This window comes from Hemicordylus capensis, chromosome 1 (assembly GCF_027244095.1).
Source record: "Hemicordylus capensis ecotype Gifberg chromosome 1, rHemCap1.1.pri, whole genome shotgun sequence".
Classification (NCBI taxonomy): Eukaryota; Metazoa; Chordata; class Lepidosauria; order Squamata; family Cordylidae; genus Hemicordylus; species Hemicordylus capensis.
The window spans coordinates 406,819,355-406,835,559 of NC_069657.1; the positions used below are offsets into that span (position 1 = coordinate 406,819,355).

At 43.1% G+C, this 16,205-nt stretch overlaps 1 protein-coding gene across 1 annotated transcript in view; it reads right to left on the minus strand.

The window, feature by feature from the left end:
- The window catches only part of CAPN13 (calpain 13), a 115,192-nt gene that overhangs the window by 68,924 nt on the left and 30,063 nt on the right, over positions 1 to 16,205 (minus strand). Inside the window, exons 4-6 of the mRNA XM_053283287.1 lie at positions 12,771 to 12,904; positions 6,545 to 6,719; positions 4,259 to 4,330 (exon numbers count right to left, since the gene is read on the minus strand). Of these exons, the coding sequence (XP_053139262.1) occupies positions 4,259 to 4,330; positions 6,545 to 6,719; positions 12,771 to 12,904 (381 nt within the window). The remainder of the gene's footprint in view (positions 1 to 4,258; positions 4,331 to 6,544; positions 6,720 to 12,770; positions 12,905 to 16,205) is intronic.

The following is a 16,205-nucleotide window of genomic DNA, read 5'->3' on the forward strand; positions in this document are numbered from 1 at the left end:
AGGATAAGTCCTACAGGTAGTGAAAATAACTTCTTCATCCAGTTCTGAATTATTGACCCTGCACTTCAGAGGATACAAAACAGTTACTGGCAGCTTGAGTTTGGCTTGTGAAGTGTGACCCTCATCTTTTTGTGCAGAGATCGACATAGTCTACTTCACCATGCTCTAATCATCTTCTATGGGACATGCAACTCTGCTGGGTCTTGTATCAAACAGAGTTGAGCACTTGAGACTTTTAATGGACTTTCCACTAAAGTCTTAGAATGCTTTTTGCATTTTTATGTATTTCTTAGGAATACCCTGGTCTGAAGACTAACAGAGTACAAGTAAATACTGTAGATAAAAACAATAGCACTTACACAAAGAAACAAGCACAAATCCAGCTGTTAGAACAGGTATTTAACAGATTACAGGACTGGGCAAGTGAAAAGGTTTTTTCCCCCAGTCTGGTACCAAAAAAACCATCAATGTTGGCGCTCTCCCCAAGAAGAACATTTTACAACTTGGGTGCCACAATAGGTTAGGCACTCACACAGTCACTAGTGCCTGACATCAGAATGTAGAGGGACTTGAGAAGGGCCTGTAAGAATAATCATAAGGTTCGGGCAGGTTCACAGAGGACAATGTGCCTGGGTCTCATTTAAGTTCATTAAGGACCAACCATTTGAATTGTGCACGGAAATTTATTCATTATTTATTTCTTACATTTTTATACCTCCCCATACAAAAATGTCCTTGGGTGGTTCACAATTTAAAAACCGTTAAAACTTAGACACAATTATAAAAACTTAAAAATACAAATAAAAACTCCAAAACCCAAAGCTTTAAAACTATAAACTAAAAGCTGCATTGGCACCCAGTGTAGTTGTTCCCAAAGCTGATAGACAGACTCAATTCATTTGGTGCCAGTTAGTGTATTAGCTGCTGTATTTTGCATTAACTGAAGTTTCCTAGTGGTCTTACATACAACATATTGTAGTAATCCAGACAGGAAATTAGCAAATCATGAAAAATTATGGCCAGGATTTCTCTAGGAAGGTTCAGACCTTGTACACCAGCTGTTGCTCTGTGCCATGGTGCCCATGGCACATGAACCACAGGAGCCAAAGAAAACACTTGGAAGCCACTTGGGCTTCCAAAGAGAAGCTTGGATCCAAAGACAGCAGTTCCAATCTGATCATTCAGGGAGAACACAACCCTATCTAAAAAAAAGGCTGAATACTGCCTAACAATTCTTATGAACCACCCACCAACAGTACCTCCATCTTTTCTGTATTGAGCCTCAGCTTACAGGCCCTTATCCAGTCATTTACTGACTCCAGGCACTAACTTTGCAACTTCACAACCTCACCTGAATCTGATGAAAGGAAGAAACCAAATTTACTGCCATTCACTTGTTGACAGTACCTCACTCTCTGGGTGACTTCATCCAGGAGTTTCATGTAGATGTCAATCAGCAGGGTAGAAAAAATAGTATTCTGCAACACACCACAGCACAATTGCTGTAGGGCAGAACACTAATCCACCAGCACTGCCTTTTGGAAATAGAAATAGGAATGGAACCATTGGTATGCAGTGCCCCTGATTCCCAAACCTGACAGCCCAGAAGGGTGCCATGGTCAATGGTAGCCAAAGCTGCTGAAAGGTCTGGGAGAATTAGCATGGTCATGCTTCCTCTGTCCTTTTTCCAGCATAGGACATCAATCAAGGTAACCAAAGCAGTTTTAGTGCCAGACTCCGATCAGAAGCCAGACTGAAACTGATCCAGATAATGGGTGTCTCCAAGTGTGCCATTATATGTCATTCACCCATCTGAGCACTTTGCCCAGGGAGGGGATGTTTATGACCAACTAATAGTTACTAAAATCCTTGGAGTCCAGGGAGGATTTCTTTAGCAGCAGACTCACAAACACCTCCCTCAAAGTAATCAGGACCAGTTTTTCTCTCAAGGTAGAACCATCTTCTCATTCCTTTTGTTATTTAAGCCACTTTGAGAACTTTCTTGCTGTTGAAGAATGGTATATAAATATCCTCAATAGTAATAATAATAAATATACATAATCCTCTCCTGGACCAAGTTTGTCAATCCCCTTCTGCTAGATGTTGTTAGCCATGTGGGGTGGCCTTCTCTTCTTGACTGCTTCTTTTTCATGCGCACAGGATGGCCCAGTTCATTTCCCTCAACTCCCACGAGCGATATTGGGTCTCCCCTCCACTACATAATAACATTCTTCAAACAGCTGAAGGGCTGCTACAGAGAAGAGGGCAAAGACTTGTTGAAGCGGTTCTCATGTGCAGTCTAAACCAGGCTAGGGAAGCCCAGCCTGGGTTAGGCTGCAAGTGAAAACCGCTGGGATTGGGCCCAATCCTGGTGGGGCAGCAGCACCCAGCCTGGGTTTTTAGCCCAGCCATTAGCTGAGGTTAAGACTGTTGGAAGTGAAGGACTTTGCACTGTCTCATGTCTCAATGACAGAGGGGGACAGACTAGTGAGTCAGAGGGCTAGAGAGGTCAAGACATTGGTCATCCCTTCTCTACTGCTCTGACACTATCCTTTTGGTATGTAGATTGCTACTCTTAGGGACTAACTTCCTGCCTGCCTGCCTGCCTCTTCCTCTTCCTCTTCCTCCTTCCCTTCCTTCTCCCTTGCAACATGCAAGCTCCTTTCTCCCTGCACCATGTGTGCAGAGATGCATCCATGTGCATCCAGCTAGCTAGCTAGATTAGAGATCCTATCTCTCCACTTTACTATCTAGAATGGAGTTCATTAATAAACACTCTTTATATTGATTTGAAACTATGAACTGGCTCCAAGATATTTTACTCTCAGCATACATGCATGCCTGGGCAGACTCCGCTGTGTTGTGCCTCTATGCACTCTGCTATATTAGAAGGGTATCTCTTACCAGAGAGAATTCCAAACAAAGACAAGTGCTCCCTTAACCCAAGCTTGCTGCTTGTGCATGATGGGTGCCTAGAGCATTCATCTCCTGGGGGAATCCCCCAATGCACTGCACTTGGTGCACATTGCATTGTGGGATTCCCGGAGGCTGGGACGCGTAGTCCCGGCCATCAAAGCTCTGTACTGTGGCACACAGTGTGCATCGTCTGGGAGCGCAATCCGCGCTCCCAGGTGGAATCCAGCACTTGCTTGGGGGGAAGGCGAGTACAACCAGCCTTCCCCCCGCCCGCTGCCCCACCCTCCCTGTTGTGTGTATGACCTCATTCTCTGCTTCCTCAAAAGCCAGTGTAGATCTTACCTACTTACTTATCTAATTTAATTTATATAGTGCCTAGTATAGAAATCTCTAGGCGGTGTACAGAATTAAAACATAATATAAAGCATTTTAAATTCATAATACGATAGAAATCATTATAGACATTAAAATTTAAAAATTGATCAATGAGCTTAAGTTACAGGAGGTAGATTTTGGCTGAACATTAGGAGACACTTTTTAACTGTAAGGGCAGTTTGACAATGGAGCCAGTAATCTGGGGGTGAGTTGGATTTCCCTTGCTGGAGGTCTTCATACAGAGCCTGGACAACTGTCTGTGGGGAAAGCTTTAGCTCTGTTTCCTGTATTGAGCAAGGTGTTGGACTAGACTGGCTCCAGGACCGCCTCCTGCTCTATGATTCTGCCTTTTAAAATCACTATTTGGTTTGCAGCACTCTCTCTGCTATGTGGTATCAAGCCGCTCTGGTGCGGAATGGGACCTTTGAAATGTTTACAGGCTCTCATTGCATTTAATGCAATCAGTTTAGCTCTTGCATCGATAGTTTATATCTCAGAATTAAATTAACTCCATGAATTGAACCTACAGAAGCCTCCATTCATTTAATTTGTTTCAGTCTCTTAAAACTTGCCTGAGGCCCCTTTTCTAGTAGTGAGTTATCTTCTGCAGCATCACTGGCTGAGCCAATGAGTGTTAATTATGGGCTCTGTGTTTCATCACTCTTGATACTTCACTTTACAACAATGAGCTGTGGTGTCACCTTGCTAACTTTATCACCCTTTTATTTTTGCACACAGAGTGCCTGGGTGTCAGAAATTTCAGGAAGCAGAAATGAAATTATACGATCTCTGTGACGCAGAGTATGGTGGGGGCACTCGATTAGATTAACACAATGCTACTTTTTGGTCCTTAAAGCAATTAAACTATGAAACAGAGGGTGGGTGCAGCAGGCCGCCTGCCAATTAGGAAAGGGCTGAGGGAGCAGGACAATAAAGGATGGCAGAGCAGACGTGCTATATTCCTTACCTCTGCAGCCCATGTCACGGTGTAGGCATGACCCGTTATAATTCCATTCTTCAATACTCTGCTCCCTGTTAACTGAATAGGGAAAGAACAGCTATAACTTCCCTAGAAGCACTTACAGGCACATTTATATTCGATCCAACAAACATAACTTCCAACTACATTTCACAGATGCAAATAGGGATACTTGTTCATGAGTGGGTATAGTTAGCAGCCCAAGCATTGCTAGAGTGTGATGGGTAGCGATAGGCCAACTAGGGGTGTGCATGAAATGGATTTTGCCTTTCGTTTCGAGCTCAAAATGAAATGCAAAATGCTCAAAACGTTTCAGAGAAACAGTGGCCAAGCTGGTTGTATCAACAAAACAAACTTGAAACATTTCAAGTGTTTCGAGTGCCATTTTGGAGGACTCTTTTTCCGGGGAGAGTTGGTCTACCTATGTTCCTATGAATGGGGTTGGTGGGTAGACCAGTCCTCTGAGGTGGGCCGATGTGCTAAGTCCAGAGCGGATGCCTGATCTATCTGCCTCACGCAGTGCAGTGCATTGTGGGAGTTTGGAGTGGGGGGGGAGTGTGCGATGCACCCCAACACCCCGACCCTCAGAGCTACTGGTAGAACATAAGAACAGCCCTGCTGGATCGGGCCCTAAGCCCATCTAGTCCAGTATCCTGTTTCACACAGTGGCCCACCAGATGTCACTGGAAGCCTACAGCAGGAGTTGAGGGCATGCCCTCTCTCCTGCTGTTACTCCCCTGCAACTGGTACTCAGAGGCATCCTGCCTTTGAGGCTGGAGGTGGCCCTCTGACTAGTAGCCATTGATAGACCTCTCCTCCATGAAGTTATCCAAGCCCCACTTAAAGCCATCCAGGTTGTTGGCTGTCACCACATCTTGTGGCAGACAATTCCATAAGTTGATTATGCATTGTGTGAAAAAATACTTCCGTTTGCTGGTCCTAAATTTCCCGGCAATCAGTTTCATGGGATGACCCCTGGTTCTAGTGTTATGTGAGAGGGAGAAGAATTTCTCTCTGTCCACTTTCTCTACACCATGCATGCTTTTATAGACCTCTATCATGTCTCCCCGCAGTCACCTTTTTTCTAAACTAAATAGCCTCAGGTGTTGTAGCCTTGCCTCATAAGAAAGGTGCTCTAGGCCCCTGGTAATCATCTGGGTGGCCGATCCGGCCACTCAGCAACAAGAAGAGGATCGTCTGCGGGGGAGGTAAGCTTTTCTAGGCTTCCTTCCCTCGCCCCTTCGAGCCCTTCTCATGGATCGTGAGAAAGGACTCTACATGTGCTTCTTAGGATCAAACTCATTGTCTTGATTTCAGGAGGCTTTGGGGTAACAGAGTGGGAAGAGGCTGGGGCCTCAGAAGGCCCAGTATGTGTGCATGCAGACGTTCCTCTTGTGTCCATTAGAACATACCCAGAATGTTGGGGGCAATATGCTAAATCATTGTAAACCGCTTAGAGAGTTCCGGTTATAAAGCGGTATATAAATGTAAGTGCTATTGCTATTGCTATTGCTATACCTGCTAAATTCTAAAAACTAAGAGCTGTTTAATATGTTGTTCAGTGACAAACATTTGCAATCTCATGTACATTCAGTGAGGAACTGGGACTAATCACCATTCCCTGGCACATGTGCTTGTATATTGCAGGCATCTGCTGGCATATGTTTGTCCCATGCACAATTCACATACAAACTTTATACATACATATAAGTGTTGCATGTGAAGTAGTAGTTAAAGAAGGGACAAGGACAATCCTTCTCCCTCCAAAAATGTAATTTTAAAAAAGAATTTAAGTGTGTTTGGGAATGACAGTACAATAGTATTGGCAAAGGGCAGAAACTGTTGGAGATGAAGCACCTGATGATGGCATCAACTCTTAGCACAAGCAACCCTCTTGACCACAAGGGGTATTAGGGGTAAAGACATCCAGTAAAGGCATTCCCTCTCTGACCATGCTTTCTGTACTCTGATTCCCCTTTGTTAGACTGATAGTTTCAGGTTTCATTCTCTCACCTGGTGAGAGAGGTTTCCTTCTTCTCCCTTCCTCCCTTCCTGTATGTTGCAATTAACTAGGCTTATAGGCTTAATCTATCCCCCGATGGATTTCCTAAATAACTACTTTATTCAGAAATTTAACTCTGCGTCTCCAGACAATATTAATTAGCAGTGCTCTCCTTAGCTGTGCACTTCTGCTGCAACTGGGGGAGGTAAAACATCTCCCCTCCAAGCTGAGAAATAGAAATCACCAACAGAAATAACCCTTTCCCAGCTTACGTCTCCAGGAGTCGTGCATCCCATGAGGCATTCTGACTTAGCAGCAGCTTTCATTATCTCATGTAGATTAGAATGAGGTTTATGAAGGTCAAAAGATGCCTGAACTCCACCTGTGAAGTCCACTAAAGCCTCTGAAATGTAACCCCCATGCAACTTGCGATAGGAACCACGTAACCTGGAAGAAGAGGGAAGCTTTAAAAGGCAGGTGGGAGCTGCAGAAGAATGGCACCTTTATTTGATCTTAAAATAGATCATAGGAGACAGGAAAGGGATTATGTTTGAAGGACTAAGAAAATAGTGCCATCCATACGTTACACTGTATGCAGACAGGTGCATACGGACACTTGTGATGCAGTGTCTGTATGCGTCTGTCACATGCATGTGAATGACTATACATGCATTCATTTCAAAAATCAATGCTCTGGATGTCTCAAGAATAGCCTTGTTCACATGTTATGTGCAACCTGTGCACAATCTGTGCACACATAAGATAAGAACCAAGCATAAAATTCACAGACCCAAAGCAGAACAATAAATCAAAATTAAAAACCAATAAAAATGCAGTGCAGATGCTAGACAAGGGTTTTACATCTAAATTTCAAATGTAGGAAATACCATAAACAAACAAACAAACAGTTCTAAGTAAAGAAAGAAAGAAGCCTCCTTTCTACTTTTTTACATGGTGATTCTTATGTGGCATCCCCTCCTGTCCCATGAACTGTGAATTTGGTTTGTATCCAACTGTCAGCACATGGGTTACAGAGGGATGTTGTTCTATCATTTTGAGTGACCGGCAACAAAGGAGTCTGGCAGAGTCCCCTAGGACCCCATCCCATGTGCTATGAATTTAATATGTATGCAACAATCAACACACAGGGTACAAAGTCGTGTTTATTATTTTGAGTAGCCACCACCCTAAAACAACATGAGGGATTGGTAAGAAATTACCCCCATTTGGGTTCTCAGGACTCTCCCATGTGCTGTGAACTTGATTTGTATTGGACTATAAATGCAAAAGTTATCAGAGGGGATATACAAATGGATACAGACACAGAGATATGGTGATCTCATAAGCCCTCTTCTCTTTGGAAAGTTGTCTTTGAGGTCCATTGTAAAAGTGTTTGATATATGTCCTGTAAAGCAGCATGGATTTATTGGACTACTTCGTGGTACGCAGTCTTAAAGAACAAAGACAAGAGCTAGAGAAGGGAGTGCAAGGCGATTATAATCCCGATTAAAAAGCCAATGGAAGGTGCCTCTTGTAAAATAGCACCTGTGGTCTCCACCTGTGTCAGGGAACAATCAAGATCGAAACCAGAGGGAGGCCTATAATCTTTCAGCCCCCATGCACTTGTTATTTACAAAAGAAAATAGCCCTGACATACTTGCAATGACTGTTTGTTAGTATCACATGCAGTTTGACCATTTCTGGAATATGTGAATATGTATAAAAGGAAGATTAGTGAGTGGAGTTGTTTGAAAAACTACTGATGAAAATTCTTCCCATCCCATTCCAGAAAATGAATTGCAATCAAAGTAAGAGTTTTGTATAAGGGAAAAGGTCGGTTTTGACATTTTCAATTTTCTCATGGGAAAACAGAAATGATAGATTCCATTTTGTGATGAGGATTTCTGCTTTGAAGCTGCTTTTTTAAAAAAAAAAAACTTAAAATGTCAATTTAATGCAGGCATATAAAAATCCAGTTGTCTTGTCGTCCAGGTTGAAACAGCTAAAGGGAGTTGGTACATCTAGAGAAGCTGGGAGGAAAGAGGGGGAGACAGTTCACATACACACACACACACAGCAGATAAAGTGGTGAAACAGCACTTAGACTGAACCACAAACTGCAGGTGAAATCACGACTGAATGCTTTGCATGTAATGGCATATATAGAAATTTGCATATAATGGGAAGGTTAGGATGTTTTGCCCTGACAGCTAGTTTGTATGCATGAAAGTTTTATTTTATTTTTTAATATGGAAAGGCCTTCAATAATGTGATCTCCCACTTGCAATCTGAAATGATACAAAATAGGAACAGTTTTACCACCTCATCGTAATAGCTTAAAGCCAAACTGCCTAAAGGCCCTCGTACTCCCATATAGTTTGGCCTGTGAGGTCATACAGGGAGGCTCTCCTTCACGCCCCACCACCTTTTGAAGCACAATTGCCAGGCAAGCCTTCTCAGTGGTGGCCCTGGTCCTTTGGAACTCCGTGCCCCTTGATATTTGGCGTGCCCCTCCCTGCTCCATTTTAAATGAAAATGTTCTTATTTCAGCAGGCCTTCCCCTAACTAGAATTCTCTCAATCTGCCTGGTTTTAAATGATGTCTTTTACCCCTGCTCTTGTATGATCTTAGAGGTGATGATGTTTTATTATGGTTTTTAAAAAATATTTTGTTGTGAGCTGTCATGAATTCATACATGAAGAATGTTGGCATATATATCTATAAAATAAAATAAAATAAAATAAAATAAAATAAAATAAAATAACTAAGCTGAAGCTTTGATTTCAGGCCAAACGTTTGCTTTCAGACACCTTGCTTCTTTCCCCTACTCCCTTCAGCGTATCCTTTGCTATGCTACTTCCAGTGCTGGTTCATGGCCAGCCACTGAAGGGTAAGCTGGAGCCTGAAGTTGTGACTGGGAGGGCCCAGCAGAGAAACAGGTGCAAGACTAGGAACTAGGGTAAGGAAGCTGGGAGTCAACACCAAAGCCAAGCAAACAAAACCAGAAACAGGATCAGGAGCCAAGCCACAAGGAGCTGGAGCCAAGGGTCAAATCTAAGCAGAAGAACCAGGAACCAGAAGTCAAGCAGTAAGCCAGAGGCCAGGAAATAGTCAAGCCAGAGAACAGTCAAGGTAGAGAAACCAGAAGCTAGGTTTCAAGACAGAGGTCAGGAATGGCGCCAAAGGCTAGAAAAACAAAGTAGTCAAGACAGGGAGACAAGACATAGCACATGACCTGGAAACTGAGGGAGAGCCTAAGGCCAGACAGGAAGCCCTTAAATATTTCCTGTCCTGGAAGGATCTGATGTATAACCAGTGACAAGTCCATGCCTGGCAAGGCTGCTTTAGTTCAGCTGGCTGTCACATGGGGCAACAATGTGAATTTGGTCAGATTCCCAGCACAGGCAATTTGTGAAAGCTGCTTTCTATGTTCAATTGGAGATAACACCTGATTGTGTATCTGGATGACCCATATCTCCAACTGTAACAGATTAGGAACATAGCTGCCATATACTGAGTCAGACCATTGGTCTATCTAGCTCAGAATTGTCTTCACAGACTGGCAGCGGCTTCTCCAAGGTTGCAGGCAGGAATCTCTCACAGCCCTATCATGGAGATGCCAGGGAGGGAACTTGGAACCTTCTGCTCTTCCCAGAGCAGTTCCATCCCCTGAGGGGAATATCTTACAGTGCTCACACATCAAGTCTCCCATTCATATGCAACCAGGGTGGACCCTGCTTAGCTAAGAAGACAAGTCATGCTGGTCTTGCTACCACAAGACCAGCTCTCTTCTCCAATGCTGTTTCTCCAATGAGTCTATGCTGTTACATAGGATAACAGCACTTGGGCAATTGTTAGGAAGTAAATTAATTATTAGCTCTACATAACAAAGTCACAAAGTCCTTTGCTTCCAAAAGAAAGGTATCTGTCCTATGCTTATAATGTTGCTAAAGTTATTCTAAGGCAGGGGTTCCCAACCTGTGGTAGTCCAGATGTTGCTGAACTACAACTCCCATCATCCCCAGCCACAATAAACTGTAGCTGGGAATAATGGGAGTTGCAGTTCATCTGGAGAACCACAGGTTGGGAACCCCTGTTCTGAGGTGTAAATAAAGATTTATTTATTTATTTATTTATTTAAAAAACCCATCCCAACAAATGCTATTAAAACATACTGGCTGACAACCTGCTTCAGTTTACTCAAGGAAATCTCACTGAAATTAGAAAGGACACATTAGACATGTCTTATGTATCTTTTTAATTTCAGTGGGACTACCTTGAATAAATTTAGTCAGGATGTCAGCCACTGCTTTTCAGTAATTCAGCCTTGGATGTGTGTCCCTGGGCAAGCCTTTGTGCTTGCAAACATTCCCCACCAATACCATGTTTTGAAAGCTGAAACAGCACCGCTGATTGCTTGTTTGTTTGCAATCCTCTGAATTTAAAAACAAATTGTCACTGCTGGAAGCAGATTTATCCAAGGTAAGCATACAAGCAAAGAGTGGAATTAAGCACTGCAGATCTGTGTACAACATGGGCCCTAATCTTAGATTACTTCATTTTTTTGTTCAGGTCACTGAATGTTCATCAGATAGCAGCATGCGAGGAAACCAGAAGACAGCCTTCAAGCCCTGTTTCCTTATCTTGGGTTTTTGATCGTTAATGCAAAAAGAAAAAGAGAGAGAGGATGAATCAGAATTTACTGTAGATAACAGCAGTACAAGCCATTAAAAAGTACCCTGAATAACACACAGAATCAGAAGATGAAATCCAGAGCTAATTGTATTTTAAAATAATGTTCCCAACCTAGATTGACAAGAAAGGAATTTATAGTATGCACTAGGGAAAACCCTCGCAGCCGAAAATCTCATAAACAGCATCTTTTGCCATCTTAATGCAATAGCGATCTGGCATTTTCTGGAATGAAAATGCTGTTCAGCAAAGTGCTACCTGAGTCAACTCTTTCTACAGTATATTTCAAAGTCTCCAAATCAGCATTTTAATATCTGCTTATTGTATATGAATTTTTTGGCTATTATTTGACCCCCTCTGCTTTATTACAGGGCTGGACAAATGCATTTATGTGTTATTGCTTTCATATCCTACCATTCTCCCACCATACAATTCAAGGTGGCATTCCCAGGATTCCCAGATGTTCACCCATCCAGGCACTGATCAGACTGAGATGTACTTCACTTTAGCAAGCTGAGAGGCAAGCTGGTCTAGGAGAGGAGAGCTGGTCTTGTGGTAGCAAGCATGAGTTGTCCCATTTGCTAAGCAGGGTCTGCCCTGGTTTGAATTTGAATGGGGGTTACATATGAGCACTGTAAGATATTCCACTTAGAGGATGAGGCTGCTCTGGGAAGAGCATCTGCATGCTTGCATGAAGAAGGTTCCAAGTTCCCTCCATGGCATCTCCAAGATAGAGCTGCGAGAGATTCCTGCCTGCAACCTTGGAGAAGCCGCTGCCAGTCTGTGAAGACAATACTGAGCTAGATGGACCAGTGGTCTGACTTGGTATAAAGCAGCTTCCTATGTTCCTATGACTGTTCCATGTGTTCTCTGAACAGGAGCTCAGACAAACTGTGGCTTTCGAATCATGTCTGAATCCTGAGCTGCTGCTCCAATTTGGTTCCATAGCAATTCAAGAAAAGCCCAACACAGAGACTACTGTTTATTTATGGGCTGTAGCAGATTGGGATCACACCAACTTTCCCCCGGCCCGGTGCACTTGCCATTCCCATAGGACTGCCTGATCGATCATGGTCAAATATATATCTGCACTTGTACAAATATGTCCCTGAGGGCTGTGCAACCCACAGGAACATATTTATACAAAAGGGCAGAGCTTTTGGAGAGAGGAGAGAGACATGAAAATTGCTCCTTCTTCCTCTTCTTGCCTGGTCCACTGTAGAAAGAAGCCTTCAGCACAGAGACACTGAAGGCTTCTTGCAGATCTGTAGCCCTCCAAAGCCCTCCTTCCATCTCCGGAGGGCTGAGGATCATATTGGTTAATGTAAGCAACCACAAAAGAACACCCACTGTTCTTAACTCACAGCTTTCTGCCTTAACTCACAACTTTCCTCAAAAGCTATCAATAAATGAATAGCAAAGAGGGCAAAGATGTATTGCTTTATTGAGTTTATAGAAAATTAAATGTCTGATACTGAGATGTTTTTTATTTAGTTGTGATTTCAATTTTGTGGGACCAGTTGTTTGCCCAGTAGTAAGATTTCTGGCCACCTCTTAACAAACAAAATAAATTTGTGTCTGTCTTCTGACCAGGAAATCTGTCTTTGCATAGGTGTTTTTTTTTTTTGCAACTGTTTGTTACTTCTATGATCTACAGAATAATTTTCTGTTACTTCTATGATCTACAGAATAAATTTATTTTCAATTAAGCTTGGCACAAGAAATTTTACTTAAAGCATCTGTTACAGACATTCCACAGACATGCAGGCAGAACTTGAAAAAGAGATATGTTCTACGGATATTTACTTGGCATAGGCTTTTTCAAGCAGAGATGGCCAGAATTCATTTTTGCTGCGAGGGTGGACGGATAAGTAGCTCCCACTGAGAAAAGGCAGTCGGTCATCTATCACCACATCTACCCATTCGCCAAAATACCAAAACTGGAAAATAAAAGAGAGAATGATGAGCTGACTTTATAAATATGTACATTTCTCCTAAATCACACAGAGATTGTAAAATGGGAATGTTAAAACTACAGTATAGCGTGCCTGAAGCATCCATTCAACTGACACATTCCTAGGCCCAGGGAGGGCAGCAGAAACCTCAGGATTAGGAAATCCATCTGCCCACACAAAGGGCCAGTCCGGACAATACTAGCCCAAGTCATGTGATAAGAACATGTGTTTCCTATGAGCGTGCACCTTCCCACCTTCGAGCACAGCAAGTTCATTTGAATCACTCCTCGACACGTGATACAAATACTACTTTAAACTACTGTTTGTAGTGCAAATAGAAGAGCAGTTCAGCTGAACAGCCCCCCTCAGGTGATTAGGGAATGGCACTCTGTGGTGTGTGTGCTCTTTGGCAAACACACATATCCCTGTTGCGTGTGGTTGGGTTGGTAGACGAAATCTCGTCCAAACCAGCTGAGAGAGTAGCCCATGTAGTCCCTCCCCTTCTAATTACATGTTCCTGCTGCTTTCATCCATCCAGTTAGGGCTCTACACAACCAATGACGAGTCGAGAAAGCTCAGTTGTGCACTGATTGAGGAGTGGGGAAGATGACAAGTCATCAGATTGTTTTTAGAAGGGTAGTGCTTGCTGGTGGTATATGAGGCTGTTGAAGTGCCATACTGTTTTCATTGTTAAGTAAAGGGTTCCCAACCTTGGGTCACCAGATGTTGTTGGACTACAGCTCCCATCATCTAGTTTATAGTAGTAGTAGTAGTACTTTATTACAGCCAACGGCCACTCAATACAACAAAATAACACACACAACAGTACACAACACATCAGAAACATCAAAAGAAACTGCAATAAAAACAGTACAGTAAAAGTATCATATATGAAGAATTTTGTCTAGATAAAATCAGTTCATCCTCCTACTATACTATGCCCGCATCTAGCCTCTCAACATGTCTTCTGCGGAGTTTACTTGCAATACAAAGAAACTCGGCTACTTTTGTCGAGATGAAATCATCCAAGTCTGCAAGTAAAAACTCCACCTTCTCCAGACCTGAGGTCAATCTACGACCTCTTAAAAGGGGAAAAATTAATTCTGTTCTTAGCTCCTTATAGAAACAACAATTCAACAACACATGTTCAGTAGATTCAACCTCTCCTGCATGACACGGGCACAATCTCTGGAGATAAGGGATTTTCAGAAATCGCCCTTTCAGGACGGCTGAAGGAAGGGCATTGAACCTGGCCGCAGTCATTGCTCTATGGTGTTCAACGAAGGATAGCTTTATCAAGTATCGAGCCAGGAGCCGACTATCAGCTTGGGCCCCCATCATCATCTGGTTTATATATTTTTTAAATCTTACCTGTCCCCTTCCTAACAAAAGGCCCCCAATACTTGAGCCTTTCCTCCCAGAGGAAGTGCCCCAACCTCTTTTGCTTGCCCTTCTCAGTGTCTTTTCCTGTTGTTTTTGAGAAGAGGCAACCTGGATTGCCATAGAAGCATTATGATAACAGCCATTATATTTTCCACCTCTTTGCTAATAATGCATGTGTGGAATTTGGTGTTGGTTGTTTGTGTGCTGGCGCTGTATGCTAAATTGACTTTTTCATAGAACTTTCCACCATGACACAAAGTTCCCTTTCCTAGGTAGTCACAGCCAGTTCAAACCCCTTCAGTTTCTGTGTGAAATTATATGATTAGTTCAGGATACCTGGTTCTCTGAACTTCTGGCGCTTTGCCATTATCAAGAGGAAAGTGTTCTTTTCACAGGTAAGCAGCACCCACCCATGAAAATGAATCAATGAACTTGAAATGAAAATACTGATGTGGGTTCGTTTTATAGATGAATAAAAATCATGTCTCCATTTTTTCAAAAAAATTTCCAAACACAGTCCCGGAGGCTGTATGTTAAAATGTCCTATGTATCTAATTTGGTCAATCTTTGTATGGCTTCATTTGTCAAAACAGTCAGATCTTCTGATAAACAAGAGTGCTATTTGGTGTTACATTGTAGGGGTGTGCATGAACGATTCACAGTGAACCAGTCTGCCATGAACTGGGCCGGTTCGAACAGCTCAATCGGGAACTGAACTGGCTTTCAGGAAGGCCAACTGGTCCATGATCTAACCGAATCGAGCCCAGTACTTTGCGGACCGGTTCAGCATTTCGAGGGCTATGTAATATGGCTTGTAAAGGGGAATCTGGTGAGGATTCCCCTTTACAAGCAAAGGGGACTCTTTCACAAAAGGTTTCCAAGGGGTGGATTGCGGCGGGTGGGGGGGAGGTGGTGAGAGCTGAGGCACCTTTAAAAGTTAGTTATAAGGTGCTTACCAGAGCAGGCGCTGATGGTGGTACCAATCCTCAAAGCTGCCTAGGCCCAGTGCAGAGCAGAGGCGCTTCCCCGCAGCAGCCCACGAGCGGCAGCACAGTTCCAGCACTGACCTGGCCTCCATGCATGTGCGGAAGCCATTTGCATAGTCAGTGTGTTGCTGAAAGAATTTGGACCAAACCATGAAAATGGTCTGTGAGCACACCCCTGGTATATTGCCATAGGGTTCTGTGAGGTGACCAAGTACCCCATACACATATACACGGTGAAGGAATAAAGGGGGAAGGGTTTTTTGAGGCAGTGTGATGTACTGGAGCTCTGCAAGACTTGTACTGGGGAGATCTGGGTGCGAATCCTTGAAACTCACTGAGGAACTTTGGCTTAGTCAGGCTCAGCTGAACCTATGTCACAGGGAAGTTGTGAGGAAACAATAGGGTAACAGCAAAGTACATGGCTTCTGCTCTAATAGTCAATGAATGACAATGCAGAAAAAGCAGGAAACGATCTCTTACAAGATCAGTTTTTGCTTTTCAGATGCCTTGAGTTCTTCCTTCATGGAAAATTAATGAATAGGAATGATCTGCACCCAGCCCCCTTCCCACCCTTCTTATCAAACATTGATATGGACTGTTATTGGTCAGAAAATCTACAACAAAATTAGTTTGCCCTGGGCATTTATCTATCCATTTGATGGATGAAAAGGATTCTACTGGCCACTTAAGCAGCTGGATGGTACAGGTGTTCATCTAACAAATTCAGCTGATGAAGTGTTCCAAGAACTGAGGCAAAGACGGCGTTTGCTGGGGACAAACCCAAGGAATCATTTTTACAATCATTAGCAAGCTAATGTAGTGTGGCATGACTTTGCTAACACTCTGGGACAAAAAAAACCCGAAATTGTCGTCCAAGGATATAAATTTGTCATATCAGGGATAAATCTACCTCAGAA